At 28.4% G+C, this 26831-nt stretch overlaps 2 protein-coding genes across 2 annotated transcripts; one reads left to right on the forward strand and one right to left on the reverse strand.

Annotated features, from left to right (window-relative positions):
- Positions 1-608: 608 nt before the first annotated feature.
- On the reverse strand, positions 609-16590 carry LOC107439734 (mitotic spindle assembly checkpoint protein MAD2A). Its single transcript, XM_016052421.4, has 5 exons — positions 16422-16590; positions 14724-14870; positions 12574-12691; positions 10018-10124; positions 609-933 (listed from the first exon to the last, which is right to left on the reverse strand). The coding sequence occupies exons 1-5, from the start codon at positions 16483-16485 to the stop codon at positions 767-769; spliced, it is 603 nt and encodes a 200-aa protein (XP_015907907.1). The 5' UTR covers positions 16486-16590; the 3' UTR covers positions 609-766.
- Positions 16591-16801: 211 nt separating this feature from the next.
- Positions 16802-26265, forward strand: cyc (basic helix-loop-helix ARNT-like protein cyc). Its single transcript, XM_021145189.4, has 3 exons — positions 16802-17172; positions 20376-20449; positions 23240-26265. Exon 3 carries the CDS (start codon positions 23257-23259, stop codon positions 25114-25116), a length of 1860 nt encoding a protein of 619 aa, XP_021000848.1. The 5' UTR covers positions 16802-17172; positions 20376-20449; positions 23240-23256; the 3' UTR covers positions 25117-26265.
- Positions 26266-26831: the final 566 nt, after the last annotated feature.

The raw sequence follows: 26831 nt of genomic DNA on the forward strand, positions 1-26831 counted from the left end.
ATACCATAGAAAGAATAGCTTAACCAACGGTCAAAGAAAGCTTTTGTTTATATAAATAACATTTGAAATTGGCGGCAAATCAGAACAACTCTGAGAGACGTCACTAAAACACTGTGCTGATCTCAACGGCTTTATCTCTTGGTGACTATGACGGTAAAAAATCTCGGAACTTGAATTTTCCAGACTTTGGAAATTGATTCTTTAATATAAAAATAGATCAAAATAAATTTAAAAGAAACTTGATAATTATAGAAATTTACAAGGGTAGGTCGTATATTCTTGGATTTTCTAAGTTTTTTTTTTTTTTTTTTTGCAGCCTTGAAAGAAAGCGGATTCGAGAAAGATTGACCTGCTTTAATTTAATTAAATTCATGAGCGTTATTAAAATTATAAAAAATATTCCTTTAAGTTAAATAAAGATATATTTGATGTAATCTTAGAATTATTTCTAAAAACGAATTTAAGGCTCAAATGGTTTATGCAATTTAATAGCTTTCCTTCATAGAACAGAGATAAGAAATACAAGTAATCTATTAAATAAATCTTACAATAATTTTTTAAAAGACAAACAAATTTACGTTAAATAATAATTTAAATAAATTAAGACATTTTCATAAAAAGATTATTCTTTATTTACAGCACAACTTAAAAAAGTATAAATATACAAAAAAAATATACGAATATTACAAAAAAAAGCATCATGGATGGAGCATGGAAAAAGTTTATGTAAAATATTTCAAAATCATTTGAACAAAATATATTCATTTTATTCACAGGTTTTGTATTGAACTGCTGTATCTACTTTGTGAACAGAAGTGGAAAAATTGCTCAACCTAACTTCTTCACAATCCGGTATCAGATGAGCTGTACTGTCTGCCCATTCATCAGGAACCTCAATATCTTTACTTGTGTATAGTAAAACGTCAAATGAGCCTATATAAAAAAAACATTCATTACTTATCAAACCAATAAAAATTTAATAAGTGAATTTAATGTTAAAATGTTTATAAAATAAGCATTGTTATTACAAGCATAAATTGAATATAAACAAGGAATTATTCCAAAACACCTTTAAAATCATTTTATTACAGCTGCAAGAAAAAAAATAGTATTAGGCACAATTTAATTTCCTTTGGAGGGTTTTATTAATACTCCTTTAGTTTAATCTGTTGAAAAATCAAGGGAGAAAAAAAAGTTCCTTACACATAACTGTCAACTTTTTCATATTTAGCGTTAAATGTTTTTTTTAACGAGGTAGTAAAATTTATGCTATTTTTTTCTAGGATTTATAATTTTAAAATGGTTTTAATTATCCCTACTGAATGAGAAAAACTAAATATTCATATAAATGTACAATAATCATAAAATAGCATGTTTAAACTCTTTAAAAATCAAGTATACTCAAGCCTATAATTGTAATGTGATTTCATTTTTCTACAGCAGGCAGACAAAAATCATCAGTTATCATAAGTGTAATTATTTACAGAAGATGTTACAATGCAAACTATTGAATAGATTCTATAACTACTACATCGCATGCGCCTGAACAAATGCTTGTAAAACATAGAAACTAACAGTAATAGGATAAAAAATTACCACCACCCAAACTAAAAATAAGTGGTTTTTCCAAGAAATTTTAAATTTTTCTGGTTTCAATATAAGTAAGAAAAGGCATTGATATACTTGTTGTAGGTGGAGCAATTGCCATTGTTTAAATACACATACTGAATAAAAAAAATTAAGCTGCTAATGCAATCAGCATGAAATTAAAACTTTATTTTTGTAATTTTTCTTTTACACTGATAGAAATATTTATTTTTCTTTCTTAAATCTTAATAACTGTTTGATCTACAACACTGGTTACCAACTAGCGGCCCACAAACTGAAATATATTAATTGTCATTTTGTGAGGAAAATTTTCTTAAAAAATATATATGGGTTTAAAATACTCTTCTTTCGTTAAAAGAACCTAATTTATTAGTTTCTGTGAAATTCAACATACCAACAGAGCAAAAAAATGTTTTTAAATACAAAAATAATCATGTATATTGCTTAAAAATCTACTTCTAATTTTAATTTGTAATTCAATACGTTTGTTTTGTACAACTTGACAAAAATCTGACAGTAATATTTAATGTTCTTTCAAACATAAGAGTCCTAGATAAAATTTTGATAAAGTTGCGGCCTGCCATTTGACTGGTGTTCTTAATTGCGGCCCCCGGCCTCATGTAAGTTGGAAAGCCCTGATCTACAACAAGTCTGGCACAAAATATTTCACAAGTTGCACAAAGAACCAGAAAAGTTGGCAATTTTCGTTGCAAACTCAGGGTCTATGAATGTGGGTTTGGAAGTTTTGAAGGTGGATTAGAAAATGTACATTAGGACTCTTTCCAAACGTACATTTTCTAGTTCATTTTTTTTATTAGTTTAGTTCCTTTTTTTTTGATAATGTTAGCTGACTTGGCTTTCATGGGATCCTAGATTTAGAAAGCCAATTCCCATTGCTCTCATTATAAGTGACTTCAAAAGTATCTTTCGTGACATAAATAAATACAGAATTTGCTTATGGAATAACCAACAAAAAAACTAAGTATGATGTAAAGAAAAGCAGATCCGGAAGTGTGACAGCCCTAGGCACGAAACTGTCAGGCGCCCCTGGTCGTATCTTTAAACCAAATTTACTTGATGTGCCAAATTTACTTTATGAAGTGCTTTTAAATTGCTTATAACAAGAGTAAATTATAATATATCAGTAAATTTGAGCTTAGATTTATTACAATTTGTTGCTAACTCAAATTTTGATGAGATAAGAAAAAGAAATTGTTTTAAACATTTAGGGAGTCTGGCCTCACAGACTTTATGATAAATCAGGCACTGAAATAGAGAGCCACAAACAAAGATCTGACATTGGTAAAATTTATAAATATCAAAGAATAGTTTAGCATAATTTTATTAGAAAAGCAAACCAAATACAATGTTATCAAATAAAATTATAAATGATTTTGTTGAAGACAATATTCAACGATTATTTTGTGTTAAAAAGCATGATACAAAAAATTTACTTAGGTTAAAAATAAAAAAAACCTCATCAACCTCAGACTATATTGAAAGTTTTTGAGAATAAGCCTCTAAAATCTGATCTGTAGTCTACATTCAGCAAAAGTAGAAAACTTTCTTTTATTGTTGTCGAACCAGATTGGGAAAAATATTTATATTCTGACTATAAGGTAGGTTAAAATTTTACTGTTGCAATGTCACAAAAGGTAAAAATCATACGCAGCATAAACCACTAAATTGCAGAAATCTGACAAAATACAAATAAAAAAGCTTTGTATATTAAACATATCATTTAATATGATATATCTCATGCAAAGGACAGGTCTTAAACATTAATTTACAGTTTTAATAGGTTTTCATTTTTTCAAAAAACAATTTATCTAAGAGTAGAATGTTTAGATGTTGCAATTTCACACAGATACTCATAAAAGTGTAAATACTTCATATTCATGCACCTTTATAAGGAGAGGAAAAAGTAAATTACACTAAACATCAATACCTTTGTATAAAAATTTGTATTTAAGAAGACAATAGTTACTTGGATATTTTAAACATAATTATGATAAAAAAAGAAACTTCATGCTTTCAATAGGTACACTAATAAAAATATAATTTTGTACTATCTTTTTAAAGGTGATTTCGGTTATAACCGAGAAATTAAAAAAAAAAAAAAAAAAAAAAAAAAAAAAAACTTGTTGAGTGATAAAAATTCTACATAAAACTTAGTTTGTTAAAAGCATAACTTGAATAGATTTTTTGACAATAAAGACTTTTTTTACATTAAAAAAGGGCAATTAGGTTTACATATCAGTATAAATAAAGTTGAATGTTTATATGCATGTCAATTTTCGAGTATGAAAACCTATTTGAAGATGCCTCTCTGAGACCAGTTGCACATTTTTTTTTACAAGTGTTGCAACACTGACCATTTGAGTCAAACTCAATGGAGTGTAAATAGTGAATTTTATATTATGGCAATATATTCATATGCCACTTATTTATATAAAATATTACAAAAATGGACAATATTCGTATAGAATAACACTGATATAGACGTGTAATTGTATATAAAATGCGTTAACACAAATAAACTTTATTTGAATTGTACTAGCAGGGCTTAATCCAGGTTTTCAATCCTAGTACCTATTTTTGTGAAAAAAAATTATTTTTGTGAAAATTTTCTTTATTTTTGTGAAAATTAAGTATTGATTTAAAAAAAAAAAAAAAAAAATTTTTTTTTTTGTAGCAAAACTTGAATTGTTTTGCTCTTCAATCATTGGTTCCGTAGCATTTTTAATTCACTGTGCCTCGTTATCAACTGTGACGGTTTTTTTAGACGGCGACTGTTGTGACGGTTTCTCCTCAGTTTTTTCAGACTGAAAAAAATGTTTTAATTGATTTCGTTCCTATACTATCGATCGTGCGTAAACGCTTCATATAATAATCGCTATTCCGTGAGCCACCCGCTCCACTTAAATTTCTTCCTCGCTTCATTATAAAAACTTTTCATAAATCTTGTTAAAAAATACGAATAGAACACGTTTTACGCTAAATCATAACAAAAACACTTGTCTGGGAAAATGAGTTGAGTTGTTTACACGCTGGCTCAATTTAGCCGGTTGCCTAGTATAAAAACTTCACCACTCACTCCGATTGAATGGCGTATTTAGGAGAAGTGACGTCAGCATATCAAGCCAGTGCGGTTGCGCGGAACGCCGTCCGATGGCGTACCATACGGCATTCACTGTGAATCCACTTTTCCGTGAACCGCTCGGAAAACTATTCAGCACTTTAATTCCTTCTAACTTTCTTTTTTATTTTCGTGAAGATGCGTTTTTTTTTAAAGTTTGTTGAAGTACTGATTTTTTTTGTGAAGGTACCGATTTTTTTTTTTAATTTTGTGAAGGTACCGTTTTTTTTAAAAAAATTTTGTGAAGGTACCGAAAAACGGTACCAAAATCGCCCTGGATTAAGCCCTGACTAGATTTCATGAAAATTGACTATGCTTTATGATAAAAGTGATTAGTGAAGATAATGTTGTAGAGAATGTGATAAGAAAGTGTATTATACTTAAGAGATGTACAATTGAGTTTGACAAACTTCTTACAGGAAGTATACTTTTATTATTCTTTTTCTACATTATTTATTTAATTGTATATGTAAAAGGGGCATCATTATTTAATATTACTTACGCAATTTTCTCATAATTATTTCTCTACTTTTATTTTTAGGCAACAAGGACAGTAAGGAACCACCACAACAATCCTTCAATTCATGAAAGAGTAAAGGGCCACTTCAGCCTCAAGCACTCTGACCAACCGACAGGACTACAATGTATGTTTGTAGGTACTGTACTGAAATCCACAACTCTGAACCGATCTGCCCAATGTGGCGTACTTACACCCAAAGACAATGGTGGACCTAACTGTCTACTTTAAAACTTTCTCTGGCAACTCGTTCAGATACTACATCTCAAAATAAGATTTTACCTTACGATTTGATAATATGAGCTTGCTACTCAAAACAATCAAAAATAAATTTTATTGCAGTTTTTTTCAATGAAATATTTATTTTTGGTTTCTTTCATTTGGTTATCACAGGTAAAATCAATGTCGACCATTTTGCAAAGAATGGTGATGACTTCCAAACTAATATTTTAAAAGATATACCTTTTGAACCTTACCTATTGAACCCTTTCAATATAGATACTTTTAAAACATGCTTCTATAAACTTCAATAAATACTTATTAAGAACTAATAAAATTAAATTGAAGCTATCAAGTAAGTCATGGGACAATTGTGGTTAATTCTGAATAGCGTATGTTAAATGATAATATATATGTGAAGTTAATCTTTCTTTTTAGGGGTAGAATTTCTAACTTTTACTATGGTAAATCTGGGACAAAGCAGTGTTTTTATCATAGAAAAAAAATAGGCGAGAATTTCTCACCCTTTCTCAAAAACAGGGTGAGATTTCAGAAGGTTAAGTGAGATTTCTAAAAACTAAAAAAAGACAAATAGACTTGAAAAAAACCCCCCATTTCTTTTATTATAATAAATTTTTAACGTCTTCTATTTTTTAAAGCATTGAATATTTTTGCGGCATTATCATAGAAGATTTTGCTTTTACTAGGTATTTGTCCATCTTATATTATTGCATAAAAAATTTGAACGTCTTACATGAAAAAAACCTTACCTATGGTAAACACATGGTTGCAGAGAAATGCGTTCTGAAAGGGGTTCCGTGGTTCGGAGGGGTTGTGTTCTGTTGTTCGAAAAGGTTCTGAACAATACTGGTAAATAGGGAAGCTAGATAACGGGGCAATTGTTGAAAATAATGAAAGATCCAGGAAGAAAAGTGAAACGGATTTTATTCTAAATGGCGTAATTCGAAGCTTCTTCCAAAATGCGAGAAATTCGGGAATTTTGAAATTGATTCACGGAATGCGCGAATTTCTCGCACTGTAGTGAAAACACTGGATAAAGCCACTGTAGAATATAAATTTTTTTTTCTCCATATATTTTGGATATTAGGATACTTATTCGTTTTGGAGGGCTGTTAAAAGCTTATTACCATAGTACCTATAGTTAACACAATATTGGTATAATATGTTCTTATTATGATAGCAAATATAACAGAATTACTAGTAGAATTTAATGCCACATTTAGTTATGCATCACAGGTGTTAATAAAAGTTTGGAGTTCATCATAGCTAATAATTTTTGAAAATTAGAATTAATTCTGATAAAAGATACAAATTGAAATAAAAAAAATAAATTTTGTGTTAAAAAGATAACAGGGTTCATGCTCTACTATAAAAATAAAATTCAAGTACTTTTCAAGGACTTCTTAAGACTTATTATAAAATTCTCAAGGACTTAAATTTTAGTTAAAGATAGACTAAAATTTAACATTTTAAACTAAAATGTTTTGACGATAAATGTTAGTCGATAATAGCAGTACTGAAAAATAAGACTTCCATTGCTCTCTCTTGATTTCGGAAAGTGATCTAAGCATATATATATATATATATAAAAAAAAAAAAAACAAGGGTGATTGGCATCAAGTCGAGAATAAAATTCATGATGCATAAAAACGTCAGGTTTGAATTTTGCATTAAGGCTTATTTTAAGCTAGGTATACAAAGTCTGAATAAGCAAAGATTCGGGCAGAAGACGGGGTAGGGGGGAATGTTCTATATAATAGTGTGATATCAATTAGATATTTAAAAACAACTCTGCCGGGAGACTTTTATTTAATATTTAAAGTGGCAGAAGCATTTAGACAGTGAAATTTAAATTGTTCTTAAATATAATTTTGAAATTTCGACCACTTTTCTATTTAAGAAAATTAATCAATTATTGGATGTTGCGGCTTGATTATCATTTTAAATTTATTATCAGTCAACCATTTTAAATTGAAACAGTTGCCAACTTTCACCTCAATACCTTCTGATAGATTCTTAGTAACAATTTTGGTCACTGACTTTTTTAATTAACCACTCATACTTGAATAAACTTTTTTTCAGTAGCATCGATCATACGCATTTGACATGGTCACGTGAATATGAATTGCAACGAGTAGTTTTCAAATCGAGTATAAATACGAAAATCGATGTTTGATATCGCAAAATGAGTGAATACGAATAGCGACATTGGATTTTAAACTCGCGGAAAAACTACTTTCGCTAAAAAAACACTTAAGTACAAATCACGATATTAGATTTTTAAATTGCTTTAATGGGAATTGCGAGTACGATTTTTGAATCACGCGAAAACGAATTGCAACACTAGGCATTAAAGTGGACAAAAATTAAAAAAGCTGAACTTTTACAACGCAGGTCACTAGGAGGAGGGGGGGGGGAGTGCTCTATATGATACTGAGATTTATAAAGGCAACTTTTAACTATGCTGGGAGATTTTTATTCAATATTTAAAGTGGCAGAAGCATTTAGACAATTAACTTTAAATTTTTCTTAAATATAATTTTAAAATATTGACCACTAATATATTAAAAAAAAATTAAGCAATTATAGGAAGGCGCGACTATTAAATTACTTACTAATGAAAAATATATCACATCTTTACAGTAACTAATTCAAGAGAAAGCTTACTTCTACTTCTTTCAATAATCGCGATTTAGGATTTCAAAATCGCGTGAATATGAATCACGAAATTGGATTTTAAAATCGCGTGAATATGAATCGCGATTTTGGATTTTAAAATCGCGTGAATATGAATCACGATATTGGATTTTAAAATCGCGTGAATATGAATCGCGATTTTGGATTTTAAAAACACGAAAATACAAATCACGATACTGGATTTTAAAATCGCGTGAATACAAATAACGATATTGAATTTTAAAATCGCGTGAATATTAATCGCGATTTTGGATTTATAAAATCCCGTGATTACGAATCACGCTGTTGGATTTTAAAGACACGAAAATACAAATTGCGATATTGAATTTTTAAATCGCGTAAATAAGAATCACGATGCATAATTTTTAGATCACGTGAATACGAATCGCAGTGAGTAATTTTTAAATAGCGTACAAATACGAAAAACGATATCTGATATTATAACTGCGTGATAACGAATTGCAAAATTGGATTTAAAAATGCGTGAATACGAATCGCGACGTTGGATTTTAAACTCACGAGAATACAAATCGCGATATTGGGTTTTAAAAACGCTTAAATACAAATCGCGATATTGGATTTTGAAATTGAGTGAATATGAATTGCTAGTACGATTTTTAAATCGCGTAAAAAAATTGCAACACGTAAGTTTTAAATCAGTTAAATACAAAAATCGATGATTGATATTAAAATCGTTTGATTAAAAATCGCGATTTTAGCAAATTCCGGTGCAGTTCCTAATATTTAAAATTCCAAAAATCAGCCAAACAAAAAAAAAAAAAAAAAAAAAAAAAAAATCAAATATCGGCGCTCGTAACGAAACGCTTAGACTCCTTTCCACTCTATAGCAGAAGTCGCGGTAATCCGACTATCGTTCGGGCGGCTTGGGTTTCTCCAATAGGACTTCTCAAAAATTTTAGTTTTTGGAACATGGTCGGAAATTTTCAAAATTGGGGAAAAAAAGCGGATTTCCGCTTTTCTGTGGACGTCTTTCATCCCTGCAACACATAATTTTTAAATAAGTCTAATACGAAGGATCAATGATTGATATTAAAATCGCCTGAATAAGATTCGAGATTTTGTCAGAATCTGGCGCAGTTCCCAATATTTAAAATTCCTAAAATCAGCCAAACATACATAAAATCCTAAAATCAAACAGTACGTGTCATCATCTGAAAGACGGGGAAGTCATTTTCTCACACTTACGCGTGTCATAAAGTTAAACATAGAAATACTGGAAATAGGGCTATTTTCCTGAGTTTTCGATATTTTTCAAGGTTATTTCGAAATTTTCAAGGATTTAATATCATTTTCAAGTACTTCTAGGGGCCCTTGAAAATCCAAATGAAATTCAAGTACTTTTCAAGGCTTTTTCAAGGCCGCGGGAACCCTGGATAAATTAATAGAGAAAAGGTTAACAAGAACCGTAAAAAAATTATTGCACTGTTATAGATGCCAATGATGCTTATATTTAGAATTTTATATACAAAATAAACTAAACTTAGATACAACAACTTTTTCATCTTTAGAAAATGAATGACTCATTTGCCAAATCGATTAACATTATAAAACAAATATAAGTAATAATCTGAAAAAATATTCTTGAGATAAATTATTTATAATTCAATAGCAATAAAAAGAATGTTTAATGGCGTTGAACAATTATTAGAGAAACTTGTTTTGAATATGTATAGTTGCAAATCAATAAATGTTTTTAATCTTAAAATTACAAGATAAAGAAATAAATGAAAAAGGGGAGTTAATTGATATGGCAAGTGAAACACGCAAATGTAAAAGCAAAACGAGAAATGCTTACATGCATTATCAAGCAAAGGAAGAAAAGATACACTGGCTGTTATTTGACGAATAATATTTCTGATCTCTTTCTGTATTTCTTTTAAATCCTTAGACTTTGATTTGCCTCTAAAATAAAATAAATCAAGATTAATAAAATATTGAATCTAATCTAAAAAAATGCATTTAAATTAAAATGTGTACAAATTTATTAAGGCAACAACTACAAATTCAAAGCTTGTTTCTTTTGATTTAGGAAGTGAAATAATATAAAATTCTTCAAAAGCAATAATAATATATAACAATATATAAATAAATTATGCAAGTAATTAAGTCCCCTATTCTATATTATGTGAGACTATCTTCATTGTTTAATTTCAATTTCAAGCAAATAATAAATTGAGTTAAAATATATATCGACAAAGCTTTTTTTTCATCCATCCAAATTTTAAGGAATTTTTTAAACTATACAAAAACTAAGTGAAATTGACCGTAGTTAGTTAAGCTGGCATCCTTGCAATGAGAATTCAATTTTAGCAGAAATGTCTAAATGCACATTTTGGTTAAAAGTATTAATTATGTGGTTATCCGCATAAAATAACAGGTTTCATTTTGAGTAGACTAACGAAGGGTCGTGTGCATATTTAGTCATATTGGTGGCAATCATCAAATATAAATTTTTTATTTATAAACATTAGTTGTAGGCACAAAATTAATTTTTTTTTCTTAAAAAAATTTGTAGTATATTTGCAGAAAATTTAATACTTTTAATAAATAAATTTCATTTCAAAATGAAAAAAACTCATATACATGGATATAAACATATATATACATAAACATATATACAAATATACATACTACCCTACAATAATGAAAGAAACACTTTCAGTTTTTGACATTTTTTAAAATTTCTCAAGAAATACTTAAAGGAATATTTTGTAACTTTAGAGATGTTTAGTTCTTGCAATTTTTTATACTTAGGAATAAAATTTAAAGTTTTCACAGGTTTGAGAGACATACAATAAATTATGAAAGTAAAGAAGTTTTTTTTTTAACACCCTGAGCCGGAAAATTGAGAAATACACTTGGTAACTTGTATCGATTACTGCAGTTGATTTTTTTAACAACTGCATACAGTTTTGTAAACCTAGAATAAATATTTATGGAAAAAAAATGGACATTTTTATAAAAAACTATTTCTTTTCGCTATATGTTTTTCTTTGTTATAACTTTAGAGATATTCAATGGAATTAAACAAAATTTTAAAAAATGTGTTAAATACTGCTCAAGCTATGAGTATTTAAGTTTTCCTACGCTGAGCAAGCACTGAAAAAATTTTAAAAAGTTTTTCCATAATTTTGTAGTGAATCAAATTTAGCAACTAATAAAAAAATTTCATTTGAATATCTTAAAAATTAAAAAGGTATCAAGTATTTTTCATACTTTTCAAAAGAAAGCAAAGAAATTAGGATGAATGCAAAAAAATAAAATAAAACATACTTTATGGCAAGTGATCTCCCGCAATACAGGTGTAATTTTTGATAAACCTTGTTTTATAGTATAGAATGAAATATCTGGGCAACCCCTTATCCTTTTGAGCTTTCTTTTAAAAAGAACAAAAACAATGTAGAAAATTGTTTTAAACTTTTAAGATATTCAAATAATGCTTTTATCATTAGATCTAATCTTTATAACTAAATCCATTTTCTAAAAATACTTAAATAAGTACGTTACCCTAAATTATTATTATAGTAAAATTAAATCATGTTTTCTTTCCTTATTATAATTCAAAGGGACTTTGGCCTTTACTTGCTATGGCTTGTTCCACACTTAGAACAATTTTGATTGCTTTGCCCACTCTTTCCTGCATGGAATCTTGATTTTGAATTTTCCAATGTTGCAGCTTAAGTTTCGGCACGGCTCCCAGATAATAAACTAAAGCTTGGTCTGTGGTGATTTTGATAAATATTTATGTGTGCTTTAGAGTTTCAGGTTTTAATTTAACATTATTTTAAAAAAAAAAAAAATAACATAATCATCAGTTCACACAAAAAATACAAATAACTTAATTTGCAGTAGAATTGAATTGAATAAACCCTCCTTCATATTTGATCTTAAATCATTATAAATGTAATTAAATAATGAGAATAGTTTCTTTACAGCAACTTGTTGCAATGCTATTACAATTTAACAGGTCATACAACAAACATTCAAATGTTTGTAGGATAAAATGAAAGTGTTGGAGCCCTAAAGCATGGGAAAACTTAGAGCTCAAGCTCCAACTGAATCAAAAACACAGCTCCAAGCACTCTGCTTCTCTCTTTAGTTTTGTTCCAATACTCCAGTTTTTGAACTTTAATAGCTTACTTAAATTATCTTAGCCAATCCTAAGAGCTGCTTGCACATTTTTTTCCAGGTCATTTCGTAATTAGAAAAAAAGTTATAAATTTGAAAGGTAAATATTCAGGGTAACTTTGGTGAATCTTCAGCTGGTGAACCTTGCTTGCAAAAGAACAAAATTAAAAGAGGAAAAAAAGTACATAATAGATAAAGAGAAATTGAAATATGTATATTATACCCCTCATTTGATTCTCCTTCGCACTGAATTTTAAATTCCCATCGTTCCAATGTTTCTTTCGTATAAAAATTAGATATGACAACAACAAGCTTATGAACTTCCTTGGACATTAACCAGCCTGTAACAAATTTAGATAATTTAGTCAATTGTACAACAATATTTCCCTTTTTTTAGAATATGGGATACCTAGTTCCAGTTAAATTTAGAAATATATTTTTGATATGCGACCATATTAATAGCACAAAATTTCATAACTTCAAAATTTTGTCAGAGACATAATAATCAGGAGCAATAGGCAAAAATATATGATATAAAATATACATAAACTTTCTTAATCTTTTATAAAATATTAACAAATGATCTTTGATAAAAAAAAAATGCACATCAAGTGTTATATTTTACGAGATATAGAACTTAACCAGGTAAAGAGTTTAAAATGTCGAATTTTTTAATATAAAGGTGCACTAATTATAAAAGCAATATTTTGCAAAAGAACTGAAAAAACTTCACAATTATTTTGACAATTTATTTTGTTAAAATACTCACATTAATGATGAATGAACCAAAATTAATTATCAGCCTTTTGAATAGAATAGCTCTCTACAGCAAATATAGAGTTAATAATAATAATAATTGAAACAATACATTGTTTTAAAGAAAATGCATTATGAATACATATTTTATCTTCGGATTTTAATGATTCTTCTGATTCCAATTAATAAGAAAAAATTTTTTTATTAAAAGATATTAACTTGTTTCATAAACGCTTGTTTTTATAAAGAATAGATGTTAATTTATTTACTACCAAACAGGGGTGTATAGCAGGTCTTATAATCCATTTTGGGTCAGTCAAAATCAGTTACAGTCTTTATTTTTATCTTGAAGTCTAGTTTACAATGAATGCATAGTCTACTTTAAAATCAAAGAAATCATGGTTGTGAAGCATTTACGACACGAAACAAATTAATAAAGGACCCCCTGACATCTTTTCTTTCAAAGAGCTTTTCGATTTATCAGTTTTTTAAAATTCTATTTCAGCGTTCATAGCACTAGCAATAGAATCAATCATGAAGCATTTAAGTTGTTTTTTCAACTGCACGGCAGTAAACCCAGATGAGAAATTTAATTAGTGAACAATCTCCAAGTTTAAGCTCAAAACTGATTTTAAATCGAGTAGTGCACTAACACCATTGGGTTTACAATAATTGCAGCAGCAATTGATTGGCGTCAGTAGTTCAGAAAAGGAAAAAAAAACTTTCTTTTTTTTTTTTGAGTGAAAAAAAGCCTCCTTTAAGTTTGTATTTCCAATTAACTGAAATTCAAGTGATTTTCCACTCCATTGTGGTTGATGCCGCCAGAAACTGCAAGTTTTACTTAAAATAAGGGAAGGTTATTACCTCTGTAATTCATTGTGCTCTACCACTGTTTTTAATCCATTATTATTCTCATATTGTGAAGAGATATGCTTTGAGTTAATAAAATTACACAAAAATTGCAAAAGCATAAAAGAATCTCAATAATCTACCAAATCCCTTCTTTGGCACGTAATTTTATTACTTTTAAATATTATATTGTACAAGCAAATAAGAGAATGAACTCCTACGTTTTTAGTGAAATGTAACTGTGACATTCAGCGAAATTTGTCTTTGACAATTCCGAGAATTGTGTCTTTCAATCTCGTGTCAAAATCTCGTTTTTCCAGATTTTCTCTGGAGCGTATGGACTTGTTTGTTTGTATGCATATAAAAATGCAACATTTTAACTTTTTTATATGTAAAGGTTTTATCTATGGTTAAAACTGCCAAACACAGACATGTGTCAAAAACTTATTTCTTCGAAATTTTACTCTTTACTTTGTATTTAGGTGCAGAAAAATGAAAGAAAAAAAAATTGAAGAAGCTGTATGACTAGCAATGAAATATTTTCATATGGATTTAATTGCGTTCCGTATTACTTAATTGAAATCGTTTGTATGTCATGTTAAAGGTAAACACAATTAATTAGATAAGTTAAAATATTCAATATATTAAGGTATTCATTTTACATTCATGAACATTATAACAAACATCTTTTAAATTACATCTTTTGTTGTAAAATTAGAAAATATCTACATGTATCAAAGACGAAATATTAAAATTCTAATTACTTACTTCTTAGTTGCTTTAAAATATTAGAAATGAAGGCCTGTAGTTTATTATCTTTAGTTACTAAAACTGTCAGTCCATACTTTTCAACACGGTTAAAGGATTCTACAGGATATATCCCTCTTTGGTAAATAATGCTATTAATTCCAAAATCTAAAGGAGTAAAAAGTTTGGTTAGCACCTAACATATTTAACAAACATTTTAATACAGGTGCACAGAATACATAAAAAAGAAGAATTTTTTTTATAAACCCAGCATAAAAGGTTTTGAAACTGAAAACAAACTTTTATAAAAAACCCAAGAAAGCTATGTCTCTACCTTGATAAAATTGAAAAAAAAAAAAAAATAGATAGGACAGGTAAAATTTTGAAGGAAAAAAAAACCCTTGTTGAAAAGTTTTTTCAGTTTCTTAGCAAAAATTTAAGATACAGTTTACTTTTTTTAGTATGTCTCCCTTCTGCATTTGAACAACTCTTCTATTATAACGACCACTGCATGAAGTCTCATTTGTAGTTTAATAGACACAATGTTATCTTGACGTCCATAAGAACATCCAACTAAATTTTTCTTTCTAATATAGTGAACGAAATCTTGTTTCTTTTTTTAATTTTTGGAAAATTAAAAAGGAATAACAAAATTAATGAATAACAAAAGTCGATAAACATGTTCATCAATCTTATTTTTCTGGTTTAAAAACTACATTTACTCTTTTTCTCAAACGTTGTTTGAAATTAAACATGTAGTATTATTTGCAATTTCTTATTTTATTTCAGTTTAGCCTGTTCTCTGAACCTATGTTATTTAGTGAATAGTAATGCTATATGTTAAGAGTGAAAATAATTTTTTTTTTAAAGAAAGTAAACAGAAGAACACAAAGAGACTATTTAAGATCCAAAACAGCACTTTGTTTACAATAATTAAAAATTGTCATGTAACTCAAAAGAACAAAGCGTTCTGTTTTAGTGAAGCATTCTCCTGAAGCAAATTTTAAAATCTAAAAAAACACTGAAGAATTCCTTAAAGTTTATTCCCTGTATGAAAATATGTAATTCGAATATGTTAGCCTTAAATGCACAGTGCACAAAAAAAACACTTTCACTCTTATTACATAATAGTTAGTCATTCAGGGGTCTGTCCAGGCGAAATTTATTTTCGTTCAGCGGTATCTTCACAAATTCAACTTTAGGAGAAACGGTAGTTTCACAAAATACTTTTAAAAAGTTCTCATGCAAACCCCATTCTTGTTGCAATCTATGGAGAAGAACTTCTCTGCCAGCTGTCTTTTATGAAAAGGTGGCATGCGTTTGGTCAAATAGAGCAATGTGGTAAAACTGGTCACTCACGCCATATCAAAATGAGTGAAGAATTAGAATGTAGCGACAAGTCCTCTATAAACTTACAGGAAGTTACTTCATCATTCACGTGAACTTAAAATAACTTGTGTTCTGCCAATAACAGTATTAATGTGACTTCTTTTTTTAAAAGTAAAAGTCTGAGCTACAATATCTAGAATAATTATTTAAAAAAAAAAATTCTATATTTACAGTAAAAGACTAAAAACATTTAATACTACTTATTTCATTCATAACATAAGAATCCAATAACGAAATAGACAGAAAATCTATATTTCTTTTGAAGAGCAATGGACATTTTCGTATAGTAACAATACAACAGACCTTGAAAGTGTTAAAGAAATTAAATACCAAAAAATTCCGTCACAATATCTGCAGAGCCTTTTAAAGTAATAGCATTCTCTGTTTTAGACATATTGCTTTTTACTAATTGTTTACAAATTCCAACAGAGAAAAAATTCGATTTCAAAACATCAACGAATTCGCGCAAAAACTCATTATTAAGTTTAGTTGTATTAATTCTTGTATTACCATTGGTGCTTTTAAAAAGAATCGAAGTGAATAGAGTGATTGAAATAATGCTGTGTTTCTGCTGTTTGAAATACACGCCATTAGTTTTAGGGACAGGAGCAAATCAAAAACAGCAGTGAAAATCAATCATGTAAAATCTTACCAGTACGAATTTATCATTTTAGTCAGAAAGAAACCTATCAACTCTGTTCATCAACATCATCATTCGAGTGTTTTCTGTTCTGCTTTGTTATGGTTACGTAATTAATGAAGTGGATGAACAGAAAATGAAAAAATTCTTACTAATTAACTACTTTACGGGCTAAATTTTTTAGAAAAAATTTTGCGTTGCATTATTAAATTTGTAAAAGAGAGCAGATCGTTAAATTTTAATTTTAATTCACATCCTTTTAATTTCAAGATATGGGGGAAGTGTATCCAGCGATTGATGTTATCTGATATATATATAAATCATATAGTTGTGTATTAAATAATAATAAATTGATTATATTTTGAAAAAAAAAAACATGAACGTTCATCATCATTGGGAATCACCAGTATATTGTTTTTTGGAAAATAGATAATTTTAAAAGTTTGTATTAAATGCTGATGTCAGTAAACTGCTATATTTTAATGCACTAATATGATTTCATTAAGTGTTTTTTTTTTTTGTAAAATGTTAAAATTTTTAACATTTTTCAGCGAGTTGGTGACTGATATTAATTAAATAAATATCAAGTTTTATTTATTTTTGATCAAAAGTTTTTCATTTTAATAATTTTGTTTTTACAGATCAAAAATTTGTACCTTGTTGGTTTATTTTTGTATTAATTTTACACCACTTGTGGTAAAAAAAAAATTACGACTAAAACCACTTTATGTTCGGATATTGAAGCTGTACAAAGTAAAACATTTCTGAGTATTTTGGAAGGTTTAACAAGTTAATACAAAAAGAAGCTTTTGCAAGTTTTTTAGGCAAAAATAAAGACAAAGCCTGAAACACTAAGAAGGTTATTTATTGCCGAATTAAGAGTAATATAATCGCTCTCGAAATCAACTTTCCTACTTTTAGCATGAATATCACATCTCTTTATCAGGTTTTTATTATGTGAAACTATAAACAGAATAAAAGTAAAAAGTTCACTATACTCATATTATCTAAGCTTATTTCAGTGACGAACGACATAGTATAGAAAATCTGTAATTATTTTTTATTCGATAGATTAAATTACATTTGAAAAAGTTATTTCTTGTATAATTGTTATAAATATTTAAGTTATATTAGATTAGATGATGATCGCTAAGGTATCTCTCTGGATTTAACACAATTGTTTTTTTGAAAAAAGTTAAATTTGAATTTTATTTTCAGTAATCAGAGGCCTTAAAATTAAATATTTGAAGTGAAGTTTTAGAAACTTATAAAATAATATTCAAAATAAAGGCAAGTTCAAGCTTAAAAACTGCAAATTTTTCATGTCACGCTAACAACTCTATGACTAAATTATAATGCATAAATTATAAAATAATTTTTTTTCTTCAGATCAATACTGTGATTACCTGCATTTTGAACTAAAATCTTGAAAAAACATCTCAAAAAGACTCGTTATTATAGCCATGGCAGCTAATAGTACTAAATATTAATACAATCGAATAGTAAAATTATTTAATATCAGATTTGTAAGGAAAATTTTTTACATATTCTTTCTTAAAACTTTTTTTGAAAAAAATATTGCAAATTCAAACTTAGACCTTAACTTTAAATTAAAAAGAACGCTGACATTAAAAAAAATTTACTTTAAAAATTTCAAAAAATTTTGTAATAATCTTTTTTTTTGTAATTTGTGTTAGCACATAGAAATTTCTCCTAATCTTCAGTTCTTCAGAAAATGCAAAGAAATTCTAACAACAAAAAAATCAAATGTTTAAAAATTAATTTCTGAAAATTGAATTTACTTGTCTTAAAAATGTTATTTATTCAGGCAAATATGGGGCTTGAATTTTCAAAGCAAGCAATTTTTTTGTTTTTGTCTTCAAGAGCTTCAGTTTTGTTTGTTGCATATGAAAAAATAACCGTAACTTCATTTCAAAAAATCAGTGATAAAAATTTTAAAGGGTTTTGGAAAACTTATGCACTAAAGTTTAAATCTAAAGAAAAGAAGAAAAAATAAAATAAATTTTTTATCGAAATTACTAATTTTCACCCTGTTGGAAGCCTTAATAATGTTTTATAAAATGCAATACTGTCAATTCCATTGTCTGAATTTATTAAGTCTGGGCATAGATGCTAAAAGTAAGACCAGGATAATTGAATATTTATATTTTATGCCTTTCGCTGGCTTATATGTTGGATTCATATACTTGAGAAAAAGTATCAAAAATAAAATACTTAATAAACATTTAGTGTTTTATATCCATGGATGCTACATGGCTCTGATAAAAAAAAGCATGATAGACAAAAATTTATACGAAATTAAAAACCTTAAAATTTGTGATAAATGATGATCTATATCAGGGATGGGCAAACTACGGCCCGCGGGACAACTGTGGCCCACCGGAAGGCTTTATCCGGCCCGCGGATGGAATTTTAACTTGCCAATTCATGGTGAATATAAACAATGTACACCCATTTTCTTTTCTACTCTGTTTAAAGCTTTTTTTTGGTATTTCTTTTTTAACAAAGTGCTAATGGCCTTATATTTTCTCTAATTTTGTTTTGCAAAACATAAATTGATGGAAATAGCTAGCACAGATAGCATCAATTGGTAAAATGTTGAAAGCAGAAGCCGTAAATTGGCGCTATCTGAAGCAGTTGTTTCTAAATATGCCAAAGTTTGAGCTTCACAAATCATCATCAAAAGCTAGTTTCCCAAATTTAATATTTCATGCTAAGAAAATCAGTGCCATGTTTGTTTCATCTTATATATATGAACAAGTGTTTGCAACTATGAACCTTAGAAAAAATCCTTTCAGAAGTAGACTAACAGACAAACATTTAGCCTCTTTCTTTAGAATAAATACATCACTTGAGCTTCAATATAAGAAACTTTGAAAAATAAAATCGCAATTTCATTCATCGCATTAAATATTTAAATAAAAACTTGTATATCGTTTTTTTTTAATTTTTATTTTAGGAGTTTTTACTTGGCCCACCAAACTTTTTTTTCACGTTTTGTTGCCCCTGACCAAAAAGGTTTGCCCACCCCTGATCTATATAGTCAATAATAACTTTTACGCTATATCGGCAAAACCATAAATCTTTGCTGAATATTATTATTTTTAAATGTGTTGATTAATTCAATACAATAATGTATGTGTAATTCAAAATTCTTATATGCTATAATAGAATCCTAATTGCTACGTAGTTAATTAATAGTTTCATGCAAGAAGGAAAGTTCAAAGATTAAAAAATTTGAAACAAATAAAAAATTGGTTGTAAAAAATTTAAGTTTTAAATTAGATTTTATTAATTGTTTTACATTTTTTTTATTTGTTGTAATTGTTTTAAAACCAGAACCACAATATGAGTCTCTATGTTGTAAAGTTTTATTTGAGGTTTACTTTTTGTTTCTATATTTAGATTTCATATTTTATAATTGCTTATAAAAATATGTTGTGCATAACAGAAACACATATTGGAATGTTTTAGTAGTCACACCTGATTACTTATTAAGTCTACTCCAAAGGGATTCCTTGGGACATAATTTAAGAACCTCTTTTCTATATTACATTGTTGATTTTATTTATTTTTGTTTTATTCTGTGAATATTTCATTTTATTGAAAATTTTATGTTTTAGATTTTTCTAAGTGGCAGTAAGTAAGCTGATTTACTTCTTAATCTTCTTCACATATCAAGACTAGTAACAGAACGGTAAGTTATTGTTTAAACGTTTTTATTAAGAAATTAATTTTTTTCACCAAAATTGATTTGAAATAATGAATGTGGTAAATCTTTATTTTCATGGAAACTTTCTTTTGAAACTATATTTTAATCTGATTTAAATGTTTAAATTTTGAAGAATTAGTAGATTTGTCTTACATTGTATACAACAGCTATATTTTAATTAGAAAATAATGTTTGAATTTTTGATAAAAGCCCAGATGTTAAGTTAGTTATGTAATAAATAGTAAGCAGTATTTGAATTTAAGCAGTATCTTTTTTTTTGTATTTAAAATTGAGATAAAAGCTATTTTTTCTTTTCTTATAACTGTGAACTGAGTTATTTAAAAAAAAAAAAATTATGTTACTGACGCAATGAAATAATAATATTACACATTATTTTATTTATACACAATCATAATAATCTAATTTTTTTTAGTTTGAATGTTAAAATTATATTTTTACTTTGTATCCTCCTATCATTTTCCATTAAAACACTGGTTCTGTTTTATCAAAATAAAATTATAATACAGTGTAGTATAGATGTAACATAATTCTATAAACCACATTCTCCATTGACTTTACTGAGGTAAATATTAAAAATCAAAATAAAGAAATGCAATGTGCAAGAAGCTAGTAGCAGTTTATGGGCTGCAATAAAAATTATTTATTAAGAGATTACATTCTCTGAAGTGAATCAAAATTGATAAATTTGTTTGTTAGTATTTATGAAGATCTTAATAATTTCAATTTTCTTTATTAAATACAAAAATAGTCCCGCAGTGGACTGATCGTTAAGACACGGTTCCCAGCACATCACCGAAGTCAAGCATCACTGGCTACGGTCAATGTGCGGGTGGGTGACCAATTGGATCAGCCTGCGTAGGGCCCGAGGGTGTGCGGTATTGGTCCTCGTTAAACTGTTCTACCGTAAAGTGCTCGACTTCACGTGCAGGTCGTCGGGCTACCGAAGCGGGGGTGCCATCCCCTCTGCAGAGGATCAAAATTGTGGTGGCATGTCTTTGGATCATCCTCAGAGATGTTTCCCAGACTGTCGCCAATAGCCTATTGTGCAGCTCTAGTGCGACGTAAATGAAGAACAAATACAAAATACTTTAGTACAAGTTTTTGTATATTCAAGAATTTGTATTTAAAAATAATTTTAAAGCACATTGGGTAAGTATTTTAATGATGCAAAAGCCAGAAAGGAGAATATAAAAGATAACTTTTTTGAGATAGATAGTGCGTCAGTTAGCTAGAAGAGTGATTTTTGTAACAGAGCGAGACAAAATAACTTTTGAAGAGGGGAGGGATAACGAATAAAGAATTAAAAAATTTTTGCCTCAAATCAGATATTGTGCATTCGATTTTTTTTATCGCTAAATTCTACCTTTTTTGAACAGAGTTATAAATGGTATCACATAAATGGTGTCACCCCTTTTTCTATTTGAACGTTATTATTTTTTTTGAATAAGTGTCATAATACAAATTGAATGAAATGCACACATCATGGAAAATATAACCACACTCTATGAATTACATAAAATCTAAAATTCTTTAAAACCTTTTAATCTTTTAAAACTCTAATGCTCTATAGAACATTTGGTTTATAGCTAATAATTAACTTCAAAATTGGGAAATAAAATTTTAAAATTTGATGCCTATTAGAAGGATATATTTTTCTTTTAAGTGCTTGGAAGCATTGTAGTCGAATTATAAAAAAATGGGATTTTGATAAATTAAATTACTAATGAGGGAGAATTTACAAATTTATCAAATTTCTAAAATTCATAAAAAATTGAATAATAATGCAAAGGGAAACAAACTAATTCAAAAGCACTTCATTCTGTGAATTTTTAATGTAAGTATTATTTACCTCTATGATTGTTTATTTAATTCCAGCTCAAAGACCATGTTCTATTTTTGAAACTTAAGCAGGTAAAATGTTCAGTAGAGTTCTGTCAATTAATGTTGACTTCATCCAGATATATATTGCCTTTATTAGTTGATAAGTTTAATGATTTATGTAACACAAGACCTCAAATTGTGAGGTTTTCATTAAAAAAATTTTCTACTTTAGTACAATTATATTTTTCTGTACTTTCTAAATCGCAACCTTCTTTTTAAAAGGTTAAAATTGTATATCAAATTTATTGTCGGCACTATCTTGGGAAAATGAATCTGAGTAGTTCTAAAATTAAATTGAGTAAGATGAATCTCAAAGATGTCCTTCTTGGAACTAAATAACGAAAGTCAACCAACAATTCATTTTATTAGCCAAAACCTGGATGCAATCTTGATATAATCCTGAAAAATATAACCAATCCTATAATTCCTATTAATAAAAAGTAGACTATGAGATTCAAAGTAAATAAATCTAACATTTACTGCTATTATTTTTTTGTAAAAATTCCACTGCAACATGATTAAATTTTCTTTGATACTCTGAAACTAAAATGTTAGTTTGTACCAAGTATTCTTTGTTTAACAATTCTTTGGTTTAATTTTTTTTGTCGTTGATTCTAATGAATATTTTATTATGAGATAATAAGTTTCTTCTTTTGTATATTTTTAATATGGCACCATATACTTTGCATTTAAATTATAAACTTTTCTAAAATAATTTTAGTGTACAATGTTTATTATTCATTCAAAGTGTATTTGTTTATTGCAATATATATAATTATTTTATTTCCAATTGGCTTGATTAAAATTATTTTGTCCACATAAATTAACATTATCAATTAACATAATTTGCTAAAATATATAATTATTTTTTAGTGTCACTTGCACTAAGGATGGATTCACATATTGAATCTACTCGAGGTTCTTCTCGTAAGAGAAAAATGACTGATGTTATTGAAGGTTCTGAATTGGATTCAGATTCCAAGTCACAACGACATGATCCTGAAGATCAAACTAAGAAACAAAATCACAGTGAAATAGAAAAAAGGAGACGTGATAAAATGAATACTTATATAACTGAATTGTCATCAATAGTACCAATGTGTAATGCCATGTCTAGGAAATTGGATAAACTCACAGTTTTACGCATGGCTGTACAACATATGAAAACTCTGAGGGGATCAATCAATTCCTATGCTGAAGGTTTGTATAAGCCCTCTTTCTTATCAGATGAAGAACTAAAGCATTTAATCTTGAGAGCTGCAGAAGGCTTCCTTTTCGTTGTTAGCTGTGACCGCGGTCGTATGCTTTTTGTCTCTGAATCTGTGTCTCAAGTTTTGCATTATTCTCAGAATGATCTTTTAGGGCAAAGCTGGTTTGATATTTTGCACCCAAAAGATGTTGCGAAAGTAAAAGAACAATTGTCATCTTCTGACCTTGTTCCCAAAGAAAGGTTGATTGATGCAAAAACCATGATGCCTGTAAAAACTGATATTCCTCAAACTCAAGTGCGCCTTTGTCCTGGTGCCAGGCGTTCCTTTTTTTGTCGAATGAAATGCAAAGTTTCATCATCTGTGAAGGAAGAGGCAGATACTACAACAGGGCTTAACAGGAAGCGTAAATCTCATCATTCTGATCGTAAATACTGTGTGATACGGTGTACAGGTTATTTGAAATCATGGGCACCAGCCAACCTCAGCCTAGATTTAGATAATGATGTTGACAGTGACTGTAATTTAAGTTGTTTGGTTGCTATTGGACAAGTTCAGCATTGTTTATCCAATCCTATTCCAAAAGATGGAATTGAAGTAAGATCTATGGAATTCACGTCACGTCATGCTGTGGATGGAAAATTTCTCTTTGTTGATCAAAGAGTATTTTTAATTCTTGGTTATTTACCTCAAGAACTGCAAGGTACATCTTGTTATGAATATTTCCATCAAGACGATATCATGCACCTAGCTGATTTCCATAGGCAAGTTCTGCAATGTCAAGAGAGTTTGGCCTCCAAAGTCTACAGATTTCGTCGAAAAGAAGGAAATTTTGCTTTCCTTACCAGTAAATGGAAGATATTTCGAAATCCATGGACTAAAGAATTAGAATATATAATATCTGTAAACACTCTAGTGCCTGTTCTTGAGACAGGCCTTGTTGAAAGTTCAAACAGTGCTCGTGATGACATAATGAACAGCAACTCTAACAGTTTAGATGCCGTTCTATCATATTTACCATCAGGAGGAAACATTGGAGATACTTCTAGAATTTTAGGCACAAAAGTTGGAGCTGGCAAAATTGGCCGTCAAATTGCTGAAGAAGTACTAGAGAGACAAAAAAGCAACGAAACACCTCAAACAAGTAGTATAAATTCGTATTTTAATGCTGAACCTTTTGTAGCCCATCCATTTATGATAGATTCAGAACGAGATAAGAGCTATTCTCCACGGAATATGTTTATGAAAAGGGATCTTTCTTCAGCCTTTGATGGAGATTTGTTAATGAGTTCTCCTTCTTCAACCAGTACTTCGTCCCAGTACATACCTCCAGTTCACAATCAAGTTCCTATGTCGGAACCTGTTTCTCTTTCTGGCATGGATGCTGTCATTGGTCGTGATATGTTACAGGCCTCCTATCAAAGCAATACCAGTGAAGGTAATGATGAAGCTGCCATGGCCGTAATAATGAGTCTTTTGGAAGCTGATGCTGGGTTAGGAGGTCCAGTTGATTTTAGTGGCTTACCTTGGCCATTGCCATAACTTCCAATTAAGTGATACTTTGTAAATGTTAGTTTTTGTTAATATCATACAGTCTGCCCCACTTAAAGCCCTATTCCACGGTAATAAAATGAGCAGGTAATTCTACTATCCTAAGAGTATCTTAGTTAAATATTTTAGCACTACAAATATTTAATATCAAATGGTACACTTTATAATGTTCCCAATTTATAGCAAATGTGACTTCGATTGTATATTGGTTTCTAATAATTAAAAATTATAATTAGGACTATTACTTTCAAGCAATTCCATCATTTACGAATGTCATACTTGCAGACCTTCAAATGCATGCAATTGAGTTTTTAAAAAAAATCAAGGAGTTCTTATAATTTTTGTTAAAGCAATTTTTAGTGTTATTTATTTATACATACTCCAATTTTCTTTACATTTTAAAAATGCAAGATGTTTTAAAAATTAGCTGCTATAAATGTAAAATTTTTGTGACATTCGTAGCGTTCAGATTTTAGTTTTTAAAAAATTTTAAATCTTTGAAAATTACTACAAATTGTAGTTAGTGTAAATGATACCAAGAGTTAATTTAACGCAATTGTTAGAACTGCTTGAATTTTTATAAGCTAAGTTTTATTTTTTAAAACTTTGCAAATATATGATGAATCGCCATATTGAATCTTTAAATGTAAAACTGTTTAAAATTTAATAAGATGAATATGATAGACTGATGAGATAATATATTATAAAGAAATAATACTGAAATTAATTTGTGCGAATTATCTTATTTTTTTCCAAAATACTCACTTTTGCTTGAACACTCCTTGACCCCTTTTCCCGATTATATTGATTCTTATAATTTCTTCCTAAATACTCAAGTCGATGATGTTTGGCCAAATTGTTATGTAATATACTTCATTATTTCTTGGTAAATGTGAAAGAGCCTGTTGACACCAGGTTGAGGCAATTCATGAATATAGAGAGCCTCTATTCAAATTATAACTAAGTTTCTTATTATTTTCATGGATTATTTGCATTGTTATTATTTTTATAGAATTTTATTATTATTTTCATTGCAAAAGAGAATTCCATTTTGGTTAGTGATAAAATACTTTTGACAAACAAGAATTTTAATTTCATTATTTCTTTTTATTATCATTAGAGGCTGATGGATAACAAAAATAAGTGTCAATCAGGAAATTCATAGTTGTTTTATGCAAAGTAATTTAAATGCACTAAATTTTATTTGTTTTATTTTAATATTCTATTATTCGTTATGCCATTAATTGGGGTCGACTGTAATATTATATCATCTGTTATTTTTGTAAAAAAAAATTCATCCTAATTATCTTGTTTATGCAAACTCACCCTAGTGTAAAAATCATTGTCTAATTCTATGTTGTTTGTTTCTGTTGCATGCATTTAGAAAATATTGTAGTGTATAATATTTTTTGTTGCTCAATACTTTTGTTTAATTTTTTTTAATAGATTTTTATCATGGAAATAAGTTTCATTGCTTTCTTTCATGTTTTATATACTTGCTAATTATTTGAAATGTTATAAGTTTCAATAATTGGTATTACAACTTTTTTAATTATAAACTTCAAAAAGTAAATTCTAATTTTTTTGGGAAATGTTTGCACATTAAGTCAACTGTATGTCTAAGATTGGTGTAAATAAATCATTTAGCATAATTTTTTTCAGTCCAACACTAAGATTTGCATGACTGAAATAATTAGTTAATATTG

Source organism: Parasteatoda tepidariorum, chromosome 4 (assembly GCF_982258835.1).
Source record: "Parasteatoda tepidariorum strain Cologne lab strain chromosome 4, Ptep-v5.0, whole genome shotgun sequence".
Taxonomy (NCBI): domain Eukaryota; kingdom Metazoa; phylum Arthropoda; class Arachnida; order Araneae; family Theridiidae; genus Parasteatoda; species Parasteatoda tepidariorum.